The sequence below is a fragment of the Hylobates moloch genome, unplaced genomic scaffold (assembly GCF_009828535.3).
Source record: "Hylobates moloch isolate HMO894 unplaced genomic scaffold, HMol_V3 SCAFFOLD_1, whole genome shotgun sequence".
Lineage (NCBI taxonomy): Eukaryota > Metazoa > Chordata > Mammalia > Primates > Hylobatidae > Hylobates > Hylobates moloch.
The window spans coordinates 72,512,558-72,532,774 of NW_026652276.1; the positions used below are offsets into that span (position 1 = coordinate 72,512,558).

At 35.2% G+C, this 20,217-nt stretch overlaps 1 protein-coding gene and 1 long non-coding RNA gene across 8 annotated transcripts in view; one reads left to right on the forward strand and one right to left on the reverse strand.

The window, feature by feature from the left end:
* LOC131383869 (uncharacterized) overlaps window positions 1–7,902 on the forward strand; it is a 90,126-nt gene extending 82,224 nt beyond the window's left edge. For 3 of the 4 annotated variants that reach the window (XR_009214266.1, XR_009214270.1, XR_009214269.1), the window contains one exon: window positions 4,578–4,837. This is a non-coding gene — a long non-coding RNA (uncharacterized LOC131383869). Of the gene's footprint in view, window positions 1–4,577; window positions 4,838–7,548 lie in introns of those variants that run through there. The other variant, XR_009214271.1, reaches the window with a different exon arrangement.
* The window catches only part of UBR3 (ubiquitin protein ligase E3 component n-recognin 3), a 270,447-nt gene that overhangs the window by 67,514 nt on the left and 182,716 nt on the right, over window positions 1–20,217 (reverse strand). For 3 of the 4 annotated variants that reach the window (XM_058441285.1, XM_058441284.1, XM_058441288.1), the window contains 4 exons: window positions 16,863–16,973; window positions 11,028–11,240; window positions 9,263–9,399; window positions 3,341–3,426 (listed from right to left, as the gene is read on the reverse strand). In XM_058441285.1, coding sequence (XP_058297268.1) covers window positions 3,341–3,426; window positions 9,263–9,399; window positions 11,028–11,240; window positions 16,863–16,973 — 547 coding nt within the window. The remainder of the gene's footprint in view (window positions 1–3,340; window positions 3,427–9,262; window positions 9,400–11,027; window positions 11,241–16,862; window positions 16,974–20,217) is intronic. The other variant, XM_058441287.1, reaches the window with a different exon arrangement.

The window sequence follows — 20,217 nt, forward strand, 5'->3', positions numbered from 1 at the left end:
TTCCAGCTGTGTGACTTGGCAAGGCAATCACTCTGAACTTCAGATTCCTTTTCTATGAAAAAGAGATGGCCGGGCGCGGTAGCTCACGCCTGTAATCCCAGCACTTTGGGAGGCCGAGGCGGGCGGATCATGAGGTCAGGAGATCGAGACCATCCTGGCTAACACAGTGAAACCCCATCTCTACTCAAAAATACAAAAAACTAGCTGGGTGTGGTGGCGGATGCCTGTAATCCCAGCTACTCGGGAAGCTGAGGCAAGAGAATGGGGTGAACCCGGGAGGTGGAGCTTGCAGTGAGCCGAGATCGCGCCACTGCGCGCCGGCCTGGGCGACAAAGCGAGACTTCATCTCAAAAAAAAAAAGAAAAAGAAAAAAAGAAAAAGAGATAACATCTATTTCACATGGTTGTTCTAAAGATTAAATAATTTATGTGAAAGAACTTTACAAACTTTAAAACTACAAATGTAGGATATTATATTATTAAAATACCATACTATGCTGCTATGTGAGCTAATCTGAGTAACTTTTTACTATGGAAAATTTCCCAGACACGTATTTTTAGGACTGACCTTTTATTTTGATTGACACTGGTAACTACTCTCAACTATTTAAAAATGTTTGAAGACGTAGGTGAATGGCATTGTTCCATTTCAATTTTATTTCTCAGTAGAGATTTGGCCATTAATATTTTCTGCTTTCATTGTTGTAGAAAGAACAATCTTCTTCCCTTCTCCCCCAGTGTGTGTGTGTGTGTGTGTGTGTGTGTGTGTGTGTGTGTGTGTCCATAATTATATACCAGGCATTAGGCAATCCTTTCTAGACAAAATTTATTAAAAGTTTTCTTGACTAGACAAAAAAGTCGTAACAGAACAGTATTTCAAAAGTGTGATATTCTTAGAATGAAAAAAAGTTCCCTTATCATTTGCTTAATCAGTGAGGCATTTTCTCACTCTCCTCAAAAACATTATGGAAGAAAAAACATTAAAAATGAGATGTTCAAAAAGTTATAAAGAACAATCAATGGGAAAAGAAAAATATGAATACAATAAGATTTTTCCCTAGAAAAAAGATAGATTTTTTTTTTAATAATACCACTGAAGTTGCACTGTAAGATGAAAAAAATGAGATACTTGCACTGAGATCCCATGAATCATCATCAATTTAAGTCCTGGTGTACAACTTAAGTTTGAATTTGATTTGAATAAATAACAAATACTAAGTTCATACACTTGTAAGATAGTGGGATTTTGTATATATACAACATATTCTATATATATATGACTTACAGGCTGCTTTTATTAATATTAGGATAAATAAGTAACTGAACAATAATAAATTATATAAAAACTAAGAAACATATTAACTTATATTTAGGATAAACTTTATCATGACTTTTTCTATACTGGCACAGTATAATTTCTTATAATGTAAAGGGAAAAATAAAGAAGCAAAAGTCTGAAAGTATAAATTTAACAATTTAAATTACAAAATTGACTCTGGTAATTAAAGTGATTACCACTAGAATTTTATTACTATTTTCAGGAATCTGGATAAATTCATTATTTACAAGCCTCTAGATAAGTTTAAGTGCCTCAGAGAAAAAAATAAGTAGATTTTTAAAAACAGAAAACCCTTCGCTAAAGTAAACACTTTGTAACACAACAGTTTCTGGAATATTATCAGCCAATGCCAAACATCAATTAATAACAAATTAACAAGAAGGAATAATTTATATAACTTAAATGATTATTATATCTATTAATTCAAACAGATTAGAAACTAAAACTCCCATATATCAACAACTTCCTTTGAAACATACTAGTAAAGCACTGAATAGAAATAGGGTTTAGATGAATGTGTAAAGGGGTCAATACTCGGTTAAAAAATAAAAATAATCACCTCCAAAATCTTAAGTTCTAGGAATAAAGTGACAATCCAAAAGAAAACATCAAATTCCAATGCAATTTATAAGACTTTAAAGATAACCAAGTTAAAATTTCACATACGTTTGCTTTTATGTTAGAAATTTTAAAGTGCTTTTCATGGATACATATGTAACAAACCTGCACATTGTGCACATGTACCCTAAAACCTAAAGTATAATAATAAAATAAAATAAAATAAAGAAATTTTAAAGTGCTTTTGATCATCCCTTTGCTTTGGAATCAATTCAAAATTACATATTTTTTGAAATAATATATTTTGTTAAAAAATCAACATGTATTGATAATTTTTAATACTATTTTTTAGTATTTAAGAATATATATTCATTTTTCAAAAGAATATATTATGTGTTTTAAACAAGTTTTATTTCCTACACCAATCACATTAGGTAGCATTTCAACTCCAGTGATCTGGGGCCAATAATCAGCTATATGGTGACATTCAGTAATATTATTCCTACTATGCATATTAATTCTCTAAACAATGACTAAAAAATGATAGCATCAAAGCCGCCATGCTCATGAAAAATCTACTTTAAATTACAAATTACACTTCTCTCAAATATATCCTTACAAACAAGATTGAAGAATTATGCTCATTTTATAACATAAAGTATATATAAAAAGCAAACATCTGCAATTTCAATACATTTTAATACACACATCAAAATATAGCACAAATACCTTAATAGCAATAATATAATAGAAATCTGTGGGCAACATACATTGTCTTTATAAAAATATTTTCTTAATTCAATGTAAAAATTCTTTAAGAGAATTAAAGTTTAAGGACAATTTTTTATAGCTGAGAATAATACAGTGCTTTTAGCCGGGCGCGGTGGCTCAAGCCTGTAATCCCAGCACTTTGGGAGGCTGAGGCGGGCGGATCACGAGGTCAGGAGATCGAGACCATCCTGGCTAACAGGGTGAAACCCCGTCTCTACTAAAAACACAAAAAATTAGCCGGGCATGTTGGCGGGCGCCTGTATTCCCAGCTACTCGGGAGGCTGAGGCAGGAGAATGGCATGAACCCAGGAGGTGGAGGTTGCGGTGAGCCGAGATCGCGCCACTGCACTCCAGCCTGGGGGACAGAGAAAGACTCTGTCTCAAAACAAACAAACAAACAAAAAATAATAATAATACAGTGCTTTAATTTTGAAACAGTATAAACCTCGTCACTTAGCATCACATTTATGTGCTAGGTAATCATAATCCAGAAAGAGCTAAATATTCATATGATTCTTCCAAGTACAAGATTAACCATTGAAAGTATATATCACTATCTAAATAGATCATTTATAACATAGACAAAATTTGAAATACACCAAAATATCACTTTTCCTGTCAATGCTTCCAAAAATGACAGAATTTTTTTAATTTAGCACTATTTAGTACTTACTTAAACAAGACCTTTTGCCAGCTGTGCTTGCACCACCTGAACACAAATTGCCTCCTCGATGAATCAATTCAAGTTCTAAATTGGTTCTGTAAGTAAAACATTATGTCTCAGTCATTAAACTGAAGATTCTTTATTAATCTGCTTTATTGACATGTCTGAATCAACCTAAAAAATAAAGTTCTTCAACTTTATTTTTTGCAAAAGCAGTTTTTATGTTGTATCAATAATATATTTATCTGATATTTAGAAATACAAAGGGAACAATTTATCCATCCTTACTTATATGTTCATATTTATACCTGCAAAAAATTGCACACATCATGGTGTAATTGTTGCAAAGTCCCAACTCTTGGCACATACTAAAAACTAGGCCTTAAAAAAAAAACTGCAACATATTTCATAAACCTGCATATGAATATGAAGAAAGAATTTTTACTCCAACGTCAGCCACTGTGTAGGTGGTTACTGCCATATAAAACACAAAGGCATACCAATTTTTCTATCAGAGAAATAGTTATCATTCATTGGAGGTTAGATGGTATCTGGAAATCAATATTAAGAAGCAAAATCACTAATATCGAAATGGCTATGAACAACACATATAATTTAACAGCAGTCTCTCTTATGGACTTCTAAAACTAGTTTCATTAAAATACACTGTGTAACTACTGATATGGCTAACCATCAATATTGTTCATACAGACCTGAAATTGCAAGGTATTTAGCAATTATTAGCTTACAAAATAGCAATATTTAATAAATCAACATTTCAAAAATCAAACTAATGCAGAATCTAAGGATTTACTCAAAAACAGTAGCAGTGAAAGAACCAATTAATTATGCCAAAATAAATGACAACTCTGAGAAATAATTTAAATTGTATTTTTCTTCAACAGTATGAATACACTTAGACATACCTTTATTTTCTACAACCAAAATTGACCCTAATATGCATTTGACCCTAATAGTGAGATATTGTCTCCCACTTAAAAAAAAAAAAGAAAAAAAAAGTTTCAAGCTTACTCTTTGCAAGTGAATTCATGAAAGACTATTATCCTATTGTATTTAAAACAAAACATTTTGCACTGGTTTGGTTGAATTTTCAACATGGATTTTTTTTGAGATTATATTTCCATGTATTTACTTATAAATGCAAATTGTTAAAAAATATTAATATTCCTAAGTCTGTACATTTGCCACCCATTTCTAAAGGAATGCTTTAATCCTCTCTACTCAGGGTGGGAGAAAAAGCAATTTAACACCGATAATGTTCCAGCTCAGAGCTCCATCTGGTTGCTGCTGATAAGGGCATCTGTGTGACAAGGGAATTTTCCACCCTTCAGGCGATTTGCATTGCTCACTGAACTTCTAAAAACCTACCAGCAAGGAAGCAGGGACAAGGATTTCATACTAGTGGACAGAAAGCGAGCGGTGACCAGCATGTGGTTCCTTCATCAAGGGAATATAAATGAGATCAATACATTTTGTTTTCACAAATCTTCTGTTGCCTAATCTGTAGAAAAAAATTAATGGCTATATTCTCTTATAAAAACTAAGATTTCCTAGATAGTACTTTTAAGAGAGCTAACCAGAAACACAAACAATACTTACAAATGAATGTCAAAACCAGAATGTCAACATTTCACCATATTTGCAAAAATATTAAAATATAAATATAAGAACAATTGTTTTCTCAATCCCCAAATATAAAGGATGACAAACATGTTACTAAGAATTTCACTGTAAAGAATACTTGAAAAAAACTAGTAAAATCTAATTAATTATTCCAGATTATGACTGGAAGATGTCCTATGCAATATTCTTTCTGAATTAAAAATCAAAAACTACCTATCCAAAGGATTAACGTGTAATAATATCTAGGATTTTACATTTCTTGAAAATTTTTTTTGAGAGATGAGGTCTTGCTGTGTTGCCCAGGTTGCATTTGAACTCCTGTGCTCAAGCAATCCTCCTGCCTCAGCCTCCCAAGTATCCAGGAATAGGCGCACACCACTGCACCCAGCAATATCTAGGATTTTAAAAATCAATATGGCTCTAAATATCAGCTTTTCTTTGTTTCGTTTATGTCAAAATTGGTCCTTTGAAACATGCTAAAGAACACACAAATGGGTCATATGTCCCATGTCCAACTGCTGAAAATCACACAGCAATATTATGTTTCTTTCCTCCTCAATGAATGATGCAAAAATAAAGATATGCTGGGAGTGGAAGTTTTCTGAGCTTTTTGCTGTCAAAGAAAAGCAGACTCTTTTATATATTTTCTAACACAAATACATTCAAATTAGTTTGGAAGAAAAAAAAAGAGGAGAAAATCTCTACATCTGAAAGAATGATGAGAAAGACTGTTTAAAGCCTACCCTAGTGGCCACCTAGATGTGCACATTAAAAACCCCTCTAACTATGCTCCAGCTTCTTTTTGCATGACCAAAGTATGCTGTCCTCTCAACCCCCCATTCAACACTATTTTAGACCACAATTTGAAAAGCAAACGTGTGTACACACACTACACACCCCACATTCTCAAACACACGTTGGTTTGGTGAAAAGGGCAAAGCTTCTGGAAAGAGATCTAGGTTCAAGGCCTGAGTCTACCACTTAGTAGTTGAGCAAGTTACTCAATTTCTCAGGGGAAAAAAAAAAAAAAACAATATCTTCATCCATACCACAACCTATATTATACAAGAGGCAATTCAAGTTTTAACTTCTCCAGGAAGCTTTCCTGGGACAGGAAAAACGGACTTACGCATATTTTATATTTCAATTTGCTCATCTTCCCTTTAGAAGTTCTACAGTACTTTCTCTATATGACATTTTTAAAAACAAATTATATTCTGTTATATAGATTGATGTTATATTAGTTCCATCTCTCCAACTAAACTGTAAATTCGTGAAGAACAGGGACTATTTCAAATATAGCTTCTAAATTCCCAGTAGTACCTGACGAGATGCTTAAAAAGAAAAAAAATGGGAACTGACAACATCTTTCTTTTGATATGTAACCAATTATAAGATTCTCTTTAGCCCTTGCAGTTTATTTTCTTTCTTTTCCTAACTCTTCCATTCCCTTAAACCCAGTATTGACCCCACCAAGCCCCAAAAAAGGCTTGTTTTAGGAAAGAATTTTTTGTTTTTTTAAAAGGATTCATAATTTGGTATTTAGCAAGCATCCCTTTTATTTTGAACATGATTAGTTTACAAAGTAACTAACCTATGAAGGTACATTCACTCTATTGAGTACCCACCATTTAAAGATGTCTCTGCACCTACATTGCAGTTACTTATGTTCCATTTTCTTCCCATTTTTCTCTATACAAACCACCTGCTACTCACCAGTATCTCTAGACTATATGAAACTTGAGTCCAAAAATCCTTGGAAAAATCGTTTACTGAAATTCATGTCATTCGTTGTTTCAAGAACAAAATAATGATTGGTACTGAAAAAAGAACTTTCTTCCCCCCAATTTGGTTTCCATTATCTGTTTAGATGACTGACATTTGCAAGAGAATGAAAATTTTGGAAATACATTAAAACTTGAATGTAATAGTTTTGATTAATTTTTAAATTATTTTAAATTTGAATGGATTTTCCAACAGTTTCTTCTCTGATACCCTCAGAAAATTCTCCAAGGCTTCACCATGCAAATAAAATTTAAAACCAAAAGACATGTACTGTCTTACAAAAAAAAAAAAAAGAAAAGAAAAGCTCTAAAACTCACCAGAAACACTTTGTTTCCAAGTATCCAAAATTCAAACCCTCTGAAGGGCAAACAAAATTACTTATTCAGCAGGGAGAAATTCAGCTCTAAGAAATGAGGGTTGTATTCCACTCACATTACTAATACTAAATACAAATAAACGTGCAAGTTCTAATGAATTATACGTTTACAAATCACTACATTTAATTCAAAACTTAATTCAAAGTAAGTTTATTGCTAAATATTTTACTTAAATATTTAAATATTGCTAAATATTTTAATGTTCACCTTTTAGGAATAAATGTTGTATGTTATATGTTATGCATAAATAAGTTATATGTTATGCATAAATAAGTTATATGTTATGCATAAAAGGCCTGGTTTCCTGTTTTGAGAAAATTACAACCTATTTAAATACAACATACTTTTTTCCTTCAATATATGTTGTTCATTTCTGAGTCAATTTGTTTGTCTTATTTTTTATTTCTTTAGACAGAGTTTTGCTGTTGCCCAAGCTGAAGTGCAGTCGCTCAATCACAGCTCCCATTATCACTGCAAGCTTTTTTCTATAAGTTACTTACAAACTTAAACCAAGAAATAAGGATCTAAAACTTCCACTAAATTATATTTAAATCAAATTGTTTGATTTATCATACTACAGGGAAATGCCAAGTACAGATTATTCCCATTCAATAAAGATTTTCTTAAAAGGTCAACTCTAATAAAATTAAAGGCATAAATAAATGAGCAACATAAATGTGTGTAGGTCTGTGATTGTGTATGTGTATAAATATGTATAGCAGAACTGAGTTGATCCATATTCAACCCAATCATCTACAATGTTATAATCACAATATCATATGGAAGTTCTGTAAAACCTTGGCACCTTGGCAAAGTTAAATTATATTCAGTTTTGTTTTCACATAAAGTGTCTTTTATTGCAAGAATGTAGTAACTAGTAACTCTCCAGAAACAAAATACTAAATGTTATGTCTTCCCCAAAAACATTCTAGATAAACAAGAGGCTAGGAATATACAGACTACAAAGTTACTTTCCAATCCATTAAATCCTTTTACATCAACCCATGTCCAGTATTTGCATTCTCAGACCAACTAATGTTCCTTATCTTGAGCTCTAATTTGCTTGCTGCAATTATTCTAAATCTGGTTCCATTTCTCCTGGGTTCCAAAGGCTATGTATAGTTCATTTACTCTTTTGTTACCCTCTGTTCCAGGAGTGGGCCAGAGAGAATAGCCATGATTAACTATATACATAATAGAACCTATAAAAGCTAAACATAGGTGAGGAAAAAGGAAGATAGCAACTGAAAAAAACACTAAACCTTGACTCAAGAGATCCTACTCTGCCACAAACTTGCTGTATGACTTCAAGTCACATTACCTCTCTAAATCTTACCTATTACAATATTACTTAGATAAAATATGAAGTATGCTTCCAAAGATATTGAAGGATGTACAGGGTCAGTTTTGGCAGGATGCATTTACAAGTTCTTAGTTGTGTCTGTTTCTCCTCTATTTACTGCTTTTATGGTTCTGCATTTTCACTCAAGTTTTCCAAAATTCCTATTTAGAACTACTGCTTCTGTATTGCATACAATTAGACTAATCCTTCCTAATCTGAAAGATGAGAAACATTCACTTCTAACAGCTTTCTTGAGCCCCTTACTCACTACAAATTGAAGTTTAGAACCTGCCTGATCCCTTGCTTCCTCTCCCTTATCTGATTTTTCTAAACTCCTGTCTTTTAGGTTATCACTAGATCTTTCCAGTTTCTATTTAAAACAAAGTTCTTTTATTTCTTACTGTTCTTATTTTTCCATAAATCAAAGTGTTTAACATATTACAACGTTTTAGTTCTCAGTATTATCACTTTTTGACAGGTCTCATATATAATACTCACATGTTCGAGGTACGTATCTGTCTCAAAATGTTAGTAACATACTTCCCCCCATGTACTATAATGCTTAGTAACATTTATGCAAATATTTCATTAAAATAAAACCTCTTCAGGAAATAAAAGAAAGCTGCACAGTTATAGTTATCCTATCAGGCACTAAAACTAGCCATAATTTCAACTGATATTAAAAATATGCATCCTTTAAATAAATAAAACAAATATTTATTAAATAATAAAATCAACTATTAATAATAAGTAAACTAAAAAGTATATACTATATATACCTACCTAGCAACAGAGTACATAAAGAGAAAATCATTGTCTGGTGAGCCCGGGGTCTTGCTATAGTCTCTATATTTCTTCTGAGTGGTATTTTTTATATCTTTCATTACAGATTCCATTTCTTTACTTAAATTTGTTTCTGACTATAAAAAAAAGCAAACATACATATAAAGTTTATATTCACTTTCTTTAATAATGGTCTAAAACTAGAATCTTTATTATATGAACATAGTAGGAAATTAAAATTAAAAAGTCAAAACAGAACATTATCTATTATAAATATATTTAGTGTACAAAGATAAAACCAATCAAAAAATACTCTCTAAACAGTGATCTTTTATTCTAATTCTACATTGTGACTGGCAACACTGTAATCCAACTATGAATTAACCACATAAATTATGCTAAGCCAATGAGATGATGGTATTAATATGTTAGAACAAAGTTTCCATGTCTATAAAAAACCTGACTTTCATTTAAGTTCATTTTTCAAAGAATAATATCAATGTCCCATAAGTTTAGGCATATTTTAAACACATAAGAATTTGGATTTATAAAATTTTAAAAAGATCACAAATTCTAAAATTAGTCTTCGCTTGACAAAGGGAATTGTCAGATGAATCTATCTAGGTTTAAAGTATACATTTCTGTTTCAAAAGTCAAATATTCACGATTTTCACAAATTTACTACATAAACCAGACACAGCTGTCACTTCTCTCAGAGACTATATCATAAATCTATAATGAAGGTTAAATTTTTTTTTTTTTATGAAGGTGAACTATTTTAAGAATTTAGACCAAACAAATCCTACTGGATGGGATAAAAGATGAGTTTCCCCCTACAGTAGTCTGACTTGTGATGAACAGTTCAATCAATTACACAATATTTTATCTCTCGAATACACATACACACACAGTAAATACATGTGCATGTCTGTGTAAATATATCTTCTTAATCCTAATATACCTCATGGGTATATTTTTAAGTGATTAAATTGTGCTTTATATTGATACACACACACACACACACACACACACACACACAGAGTATATATAGCTTGTGTATTTGTTTTTAAATACTTCAACATCGTTTTTTTTTTTTTTTTTTTTGAGAGGGAGTCTTGCTCTGCTGCCCAGACTGGAGTGGAGTGGCACGATCCCAGCTCACTGCAACCTCTGGCTCCCGGGTTTAAGCAATTCTCCTGCCTCAGCCTCCCAAGTAGCTGGGATTACAGGTGTGTGCCACTGTGCCCGGCTAATTTTTGTATTTTTAGTAGAGATGGGGTTTCGCCATGTTGATCAGGCTGGTTTCAACCTCCTGACCTTAAGTGATCTGTCTGCTTCAGCGCCACCACACCTGGCTAATTTTTGTATTTTTAGTAGAGATGGGGTTTTGCCATGTTGGCCAGGCTGGTCTCAAATTCCTGACCTTAAGTTATCTGTCCGCCTCAGCCTCCTAAAGTGCTGAGATTACAGGTGTGAGCCACTGTGCCTGGCCTACTTGAACATCTTAAAAGGGCCTAACTATATCTAAACCTATAGGGGTTCTTGACCTAGAAGATGTATATTAAAACTCAGAATTTAGCCTAAAGAGAAGTATAGCCTTTGATAATAATTTGTTCTATTACTTTTATTTAAGTATAAATAGAAGAGAAGAAAACCTCTAAAAGCAATTTCTACTAAATATGTAAAAGTCCAGAGAAACTTATAAACTGAATGAAAATGAAAGCAGAAAATCAGAGTTGAGTTAACCAGGATATTTATGCCTTACACTGATGCTTACTGGGAAAGCTCCCGGTCGTCCCTGCAGCTCCTCCACTTCCTTTATGAGATCTTGTATGCTTTTGTTGCTAGGACGTTGCCAAGGGTTATTTTCCACATTGCTTCCAGGATAACATGGAAGAACACTGTTAGCAAACTGCCTACAGAGGGGACACGTGAATTCTCCTTTGTCCACTGAGAAGCCCTGAAGAACCTGGTCATTCTAAAAGATGAAATAAACATACAGATGCATGATATACACATTCATAGAAAAGAAAAATTATACCACCCATTTTATAGTAAATTAACAAACCATACAAAAAAGACATCTCTAATATATGTCATAAAGAAATAAACAAAATCCTTCATTTAAACTGTTAAAGTTCACCAAATGACTTCTTACATCATAGCAATTACATAACACTTGCCCTCACCAATACACTGTTGAAGTATCTTACTCTTCTTTCAGTATGAAACATTCAAGTGATGGTGCAATTAATCTGAAATGTGGATTTAAGATAAAGAATAATTCAAAAAACAGGCCACATTAAAGTGGGTCGCCCTTCTCTTACCCCATACCCCTGTTTTCATAATCTGTAACTGACTACTGGGAAGATTATCCCAATGCTCATGTTCTTTGATCTAGGATAAATAGCTTTTGAGAGTAAATAAGCCTCAAAAAAAGTGACTTCTAAGGGGTCTAACTGCTAAATACAACTGATTGGACAACTGAGTTAGTGCTCATTTCATTATATCTTGCATCTCAAGTACTTTAACTAAGAGAACTATGAATTCTGTTTTTCACTTTTTGACATTAACTTTTTAAGTCCTTAAAAATGTAACAACATATCTTCCTAAATCCAATTCTATAAACATTTACTAAGCTCCTACTATGTGATAAATGCTGTGCAAGGTGATAGCATAAAGAGTTAAGATACATTTTTCCTTCTTAAGGTACTCACGATTTAAAAGCAAAATCAGGCAAATAAATTATAGTGTGATAAATGCCACAACAGAGAAGCCTTCCCAGAGAAGATGATTTGTGAGTTAAGTTTTAAAAATACACAAAAAAGAGTGTGCTAAAAAATTGGGGCAACAGTCCTGGTCACAGAAGAACATTCTGTGATAAGCTTCTTGACAGCCTTAATCCCAAAGAATGCTAGATACTCTTTTTTGCTGTAACTGAAGCTAGGTTCTCTCCTGAAGCACCCCCAGAAACCCTCTCAACTCACCCTCCTACATCTCTCACATCTCAGCACCCTCTGGTGCTGGCCCGAGATCATTACTCCTGCATTCCCTTGTCTTTGTGGCTCATGTCATTTAGCAATACTATCCTTTTCCTTCCTTTTCACTGCCACCTACTGCCTGCAACCACTAAAGACTTTGGTACCTCGATATGTTTTCTTCATCACTCCAAGTCCTGCATCTTCCTATGCACTTTCACTATATGTGTATACAACCAATCTTATACCTTAGTCCTTCAGCTCCTTAACCTCATCAGCTCCTATAGTTTTGGCCTCCACTCTACTCCAGCACCTGTTACCATAACAACATCCTTGTCCTGTCATAACTCAAAATTACTCGAGATCTGAAAACATTAAATTTAAACATCTTATATTCTGACTACCAACTTCCACCTCCTTTACTCCCTTTTCTCCCAGTTCATCAGGTTTTTCCCATCCTATCTGCACACCATTGTCTACCACTTCAAAACTCATGGCAACACTTCACACTCACCCTCCACGTGTCCTTTCATCATTCACACCAAACAAAGCCTTCATACTAAATTAATCCAATGTATGCTGTCTCCAATTCTGCACTCAAACTGAGTGTTGTCAGAGAAAAATAAAATGCCTTCTTGCTACAAACTGTTTCCAACCTCAACTTTCTCCTTGCATACTGCCTGGCACTCCTTCTCTACATCCTAGGAAGCACTCTCTCATCCAATCCCAAAGTGGTTTTCCTGTTTTTTTTGTTTTTGTTTTGTTTTGTTTTGTTTTGTTTGAGACAGAGCCTTGCTCTATGGCCCAGGCTGAAGTGCAGTGGCGCGATCTCGGCTGACTGCAAACTCCGCCTCCAGGGTTTACGCCATTCTGCTGTCTCAGCCTCCTGAGTAGCTGGGACTACAGGCACCCGCCACAGAGCCCGGCTAATTTTTTTTTTTTTTTTTGTATTTTTAGTAGACACAGGGTTTCACCATGTTAGCCAGGATGGTCTCGATCTCCTGACCTCGTGATCCATCTGCCTCGGCCTCCCAAAGTGCTGGGATTACAGGCATAAGCCACTGTGCCCAGCCTTGTTTTCTGTTTTTTTGTTTGTTTGTTTGTTTTGAGATGGAGTTTTGCTTTTGTTGCCCAGGCTGGAGTGCAATAGCGTGATCTCAGTTCACTGCAACCTTTGCCTCCCGGGTTTAAGCAATTCTCCTGCCTCAGCCTCCCAAGTAGCTAGGATTATAGGCGCTCGCCACCACACCCAGCTAATTTTTGTATTTTTAGTAGAGATGGGGTTTCGCCATGTTGGCCAGGCTGGTCTCAAACTCCTGACCTCAGGTGATCCACCCGCCTTGGCCTCCCAAAGTGCTGAAATTACAGGCATGAGCCACTGTACCTGGCCCCCAAAGTGGTTTTTCAAACCACCTCCTCACCTGCCAAGTCACTCACCTTCCCCACCCCTGCCCCCTTTACTCTAGGAGCATGAGGTTATACCTCATATCTACACAGAAGAGACTCATGGCAACTCCTTCAGCATCCTGCCCTCTCCCATCACAAATATTAATTAACCCCAACAATCCTTCCATCTACTTTCTTCTTTCTATCACCTTTACTCATCTCCCTCCTAAGTAGTCTCCCAAACATACCACTACATGACCTAATATGTCCAGTGTCTAATGTCTAATATGAGACTTTGTTATTTCCAATCAAAATCTTTCAGTGTCATCATCACCTCTCACGTTCTTTCATTCTCCCCCCTTGTGCTCCAGAAGACTGTCCTTCTAAATATATTTCAAATCTATATTCTCCTCTCCATTTTCATAGACATGAGTAAGTCCAAGCCCCCACCACATTCTTTCTTACTTTTCTGCAATTCCCTTTCTACACAACTGTCACAATGACTCTTCTGGACATTTTATATTTCTGCTTAAGAGTCTTTAATGGCTTTCTCTAAGGAATCTATATAAAGTCTAAATTCTTTAAATGGACCAGAAGGCCCCTTACAATGTAAACCTTAACTACTTATCCTGTCTCATCTCTCATCACTCAAGCACCTTACTTCATCAAAATGTTCTGGCACCTGGCAGATGGCCAGGCACGGTGGCTCACGCCTGTAATCCTAGCACTTTGGGAGGCGGAGGCGGACGGATCACGAGGTCAGGAGATCGAGACCATCCTGGCTAACATGGTGAAACCCCGTCTCTACTAAAAATACAAAAAATTAGCCAGGCATGGTGGTGGGTGCCTGTAGTCCCAGCTACTCGGGAGGCTGAGGCAGGAGAATGGCGTGAACCTGGGAGATGGAGCTTGCAGTGAGCCGAGATTGTGCCACTGCACTCCAGCCTGGGCGACAGAGTGAGACTCCATCTTGGAGAAAAAAAAAAAAGACTCTGTGTATTACCTAACATTTAGCATGCGTACTGTAACTGTTTACTTGTCTCTCTTACGTAATACATAGTAAACTCATTGAGGGAAGGAACTGTGCCTTATGTGCCATTGTATCCACAATGATTATCATAGTATCTGGAACACTGTAGATACTGAATAAGTATTTGCTGAAGGAATAGTTGAATACAGGGATATGAATAATGCATAATGTGCTTAAGGAACTAGTAATTAGCTTATTAATGTTGAATTGATGGAAGACAACACTAAAGCAATAGGCAAGACCAGATCCTAGAGTACCTGAATGCCATTCAGAGAATAGTGAACTTTATCCTATTACGAGGAAGACAGCAAGAGATTTTAAGCCGACAACACATATTGCTGATTTAAATTTTAGAAAGCTCAATGTAGTAAATAAGTTACACCCGGAGTAAGGAAATCAGTAAGAAAGCAATTCCTATAATCAAGATGAGCGAGGAAGGCACATACAAAAAAGTAGCAGTGGGATTAATGAAGGTAGAATATAGTCAAGTGAGATTTAGAAGTCAGAATCAATAGAATTTTGGTAATGGACTGAAAGTGAGAGGTGAGGAATAGGAAGGAAAAAAGAGACATCTACTGCTTCTGAGTTAGGAACATGGGAATATAGTAGACCTGTATTTAAGAAGTTGCTTTTAAGAAGTTGTGCTGCTTGAACTCAGGAGTGTAAAGGCTCCAGTGAGCTATGATTGAGCCACTGCACTCCATCCTGGGAAACAGAGTGAGACCCTATCTCAAAAAAAAAAAATAATAATAAATAAATAAATAAATAAATAAATAAATAAATAAATAAAAGTTACACTGAAGGAGAAAGAGAAGTCTTCAGCTATAGGAAAATAAGAAAATGTAATGTCCAGGGAAGGATTCTGAATGGGAGAGGTTTGAACTCAGCTCCTGATGAGCTGAGAAGGGGCAGAAGAGGCAGAAAAACTGAAAATACAGAAGAAAAAGAAGTTACCTACTGATGAATTAAGGCCCCTGAGGTGTTGGGGAGAAAGGTCTATCAGAGCTCAGGCAGAAAAGTTATTCCTGAACAGAAGAAGGGCTACAGTACTACCTCAAAGAGTAGCAAAGAAAAGACTGGTTGGGATGTTGGACTCATTTATCAGGGAATAGAAACGCAAGATAGGAATCTAAGGGAATGTGACAACAGACACTGTTTTCTTAATGACAAAGGAAGAGACAGAATCTGTTAAGAGGAAATGAATCTTGGAGAGGCAAAGGTTTGGAATAGCTGCTGAGGAAAACAGGAGAGGGAACTGATCAAAGACAGGTAAATGAATTAATAGGTAGTATTTATTAGCCCATAACCCTAGTCTAAGCCACTGTTATAGGAAGCCACAAGTTTGTGATAATAATCATTAACCTAGTTTTATGACTTTTCTAGCTGGGATAGCTGACTGGGTCTAAAATCAAAGGAGGCTGATTAAATGAGATTGACAAGAATAGAATGGGTATAGCACAACAAAGTGAGGATAGCAAAGAGCTAATACACTAGCAAAAAATTCAAAGGGTTAAAGGACTATAGATCTTGATATCAGAGGCAAATCACAATAATGACAGTGAAGACAAGAGAACTTATGTGATAATCATAAGATGATATGGTAGGATATTAAAGCTTCATATTTCAGAGAGAGTAGCAAAGTCTAAAGTGCAGCCATGGAAGTCAGTTGCAAAAGTGAAAAAAAAAAATTTTTTTTTTTTTTTTTTTTTTTGATGAGATGGAGTCTCGCTCTGTTGCCCAGGCTGGAGTGCAGTGGTGCAACCTCAGCTCACTGCAACCTCTGCCTCACAAAGTCAAGTGATTCTCCTGCCTCAGCCTCCCAAGTAGCTGGGATTACAGGTGCACACCACCATGCCCGGCTAATTTTTGTATTTTTAGTAGAGACAGGGTTTTGCCAGGTTGGCCAGGTGGCCACGTTGGCCAGGCTGGTCTCGAACTCCTGACCTCAAGTGATCTGCCCATCTCAGCCTCCCATAGTGCTGGGACTACAGGCATGAGCCACTGCGTCTGGCCAGTTGCTAAAATGAAATTAAAAAATGAAAATCCTTGAAGTTGAACAGGTCTGTGGTAAAGTGAGACTGGACGGTTTATATGATAATCAAAATCACCTAAAAAGATGAGCTGGAATTGGGATGTATATACTATAAAAAGATTTAATACCTGGAAAGATACATGCACCTTTAAAAAATTGTTGCAATCAACTTACCCGTAATGATTCCATGTAAGATTTATGACAATCTATATGTAATGTGTGACCACAGGTTTGTACATAAACACCTCCTTCCCAGCCAATTGATACTGCCAAGAGACATGAACTCTTCAAAATAAAAAGAAGACAAATACAATTAATTTTAAAGAAGTATAAAGATATTTAAATATTAATATGTCCACATAAACCTCTGCATGATTTCCTATTTTTATATTAATGTGGAGTTTCTATTTTTGTGATAGCAATTAATGCCTGACTAGATAGTCTTAAGGCACTATCTTTAAAATTGGAATATGATGAAGTTGTAGCTCCCAAACTTCTATACTCATAATGAAAGAGAATAAATATCATGAACTAGCCTTTGTCTGCTCCATAAAATATATGCTGTCAATACTACACTATAGTTCAGTATGAACTATACTGTTGCTGAGATAAAGTATGGTACTGAATCTCTCTATGATTTCTGACATTAACCACTTACTTCTTGAAACGCCTACTTTCCCCTGGTTTAATGCTACTCTCTTGGTTTCATTCCTGCCTCTTTAACTATTTTTCTCAGCCTTCCTTCTAAGGATCTTTTTTTCCTCACTTACCCCTTCAATGTCTATTCCTCTACTCCTAAAGGTTCTATTCTCAGTGCAACTCTCTTCTCATTAAAACTATTTTTTCCTAATGATTTAAGCAGTAATTTTGACTACCCTGCAAGCTTAGATCTCTTGCCTGACTGTTAGACACAAGTACTCATGCCACTCAGAAATCTCCAGTTTAATGTCCCACAGACAATATAAAATCAATGTGCCAAAAACGTAAACTGTTATTTTCTCCATGAATCATCTCCCTCCTCTTGGTTCAATAACTCCACAATCTATTTAGTCACCAAGTCAGAAAGCCAAGAGTCATTCTATATCACACTCTTACCTTCATACCACAATATCAGTTCCCAAATCATATGGATTCTGTCTCCTAAATAACTCATGATTTTGGTCTTTCCTCTTCATTTCCAGTATATAATATTCGTCTATATCCCACAGAGTGGGAGAAGTGGTTCTTAAACAGTTTCTTAACTCGTCTCCTTAACTCAAATTTGTTCTCTCCATGATGTAACCTCCATACATCTTTATAAAGCACAAATCTAGTCACAAGACTAAAAAACATGTCTTAATATTTACAAGGTCTTAATATAATATACAATAAAGAAGGGACCCAGACTATACAAGCAAACTATATATCCTTTCCAATTTTTTTTTTTTTTTTTTTTTTTTTTTTTTGTTTTTGTGGGTTTTTTTTTTTTTTTTTTTTTTGAGATTAAGTTTCACTCTTGTTGCCCAGGCTGGAGTGCAATGGCACGATCTCGGCTCACCACAACCTCCACCTCCTGGGTTCAAGTGATTCTCCTGCCTCAGCCTCCCAAGTAGCTAGGAGTACAGGCATGCACCACCACACCCAGCTAATTTTGTAGTTTTAGTAGAGACGGGGTTTCTCCATGTTGGTCAGGCTGGTCTCGAACTCCTGACCTCAGGGAGTGATCCTCCCACCTAGGCCTCCCAAAGTGCTAGGATTACAGGCATGAGCCACCGTGCCTGGCTCCAAATTTGTTTTAAAAGTTTCTTTATCTTTCCTTTCTCTTTTACATCTTCAACTTCTCTTTCATTGCTAATTCCTCCCTCTAAACCTATAAATAGGCTGAAGACTTTTTCTCCTAAAATCTCTTTCTTAGAATTTTCATCAATTGGCCTCTGTCAAATAGCATTTGGGCCTAAACTTGAATTCATTCTCTACAATCTGTAGGAAATAGATGGGTGGGCCAGAGCAATATGAAGGCACAAGATCTAACAGGACTGGCAACATATGATGAAAGATTTGAGAGCCATCAAACAAGCATGTACTTACATGCTTAAAAAACTGAATCAATCTTTAAATTTTATTTTTATAATGTAAGATGACCAATGATCTTTAAATGATAGTAAACAAAGTTCCGATATTAAATCAAGACTTTTCACAAGTATCTAAAGTTGAAAGTACTGTGTATTACATAGTACAAAATGACTTCCCAGACAATTTAAAGACGTGAAGCTGCATAAATCAAATACAGCTGGTGAGCAGGCTTCTACTGTTACAAATCAGAAAAACAACAGGAGGCCTGCTCATCTTTGTTTTATGTTTTGGAGCTGCTTGAAACAGAAGCAGATTTTGGTGTTAGATCATTTTAGAGTGATTGGTAGTCCATTAATAAACCAGCTGCTCTCTTTGGCACGATACTACAAAAAGGCAATTAATCTGTATTTTTAATAAAAATGGTTAGCTTTTAAAACGGGAAACAATGAGTCATTTGTCTATACAACTTTTAGACGTTTGAGTTTTCCAGTCAAAAAATGCAGGATAACACTTAATAATGTGAGACTAGTATTTTAGGGAGACCTCAAGTATCCACCACTGTGCTAAGTGCCTAACACTGAAATGTCACAACCTCAATCAATAATTACTAAAACCTTATAAAGTAGCTGGAGTTATCCCTTTTTACAAGAGAGGAATGATAACTTTACCAAGATCACTAAGTTATAAGTTCAAACCCAAGTCTGTCTGACTCCAAAGCTCAGGTTCCTTCTCTCTGTTGTGTCATACTTCCCATGTGTTACACTTCCAGTTTCTACAGTGAATGCACTGTCTTACATAACTAATATTCTACATGTCAATTCTGTAAACTGCATGCATTTAATCTGAAGACAGTAGAATCTACAGTTTAATCCTATAATCAATATCAGTGCCCACTGATAGTCATTCTTCTGCTCTATACAGTCTGGTCCAGCTACCACTCTGGTACTCTTATGTTTAGAGTAATTCAGGAAGAAACCCAGTAAGCATCTACAACACACATAGCATGTGCTAGCCCCTGAATCAACATGAGGCATAGCCCTGGACCTCCAGAGGTATGCAATCTAGGGAATATGCCATATATACATAAAACAGGTCTTATAAAAGCATACAAAAGTAATGATGTAGGAATAAAAATCTCACAATCACTAACAGAAACACAACAGAGTATAATCTAACTCAGATTTCAGCTCAGAGACTTTTTATAAAAAAGATTTTTTTCTAGAAATGATTACTCTGGCTGCAAAAAAGAGATACCCTACCTTTTTGCTCCCATTTATTAGATCGTCTCTTCCCTCAAAATTATTATGCTCTTAGGTCTACGTTTATTTTGATTGAATTTTTAAAAAGTTTTCTATTTGGTGTTGGGATTCATCTTTACCTGTTTACTCTAAAGTAATTAAAAATGATAAAAATTAAAACTAGGATTATTGATAGTGGCAGGAGACAGACAAATTCCTAGGCAGACAGGGCCAGGTCC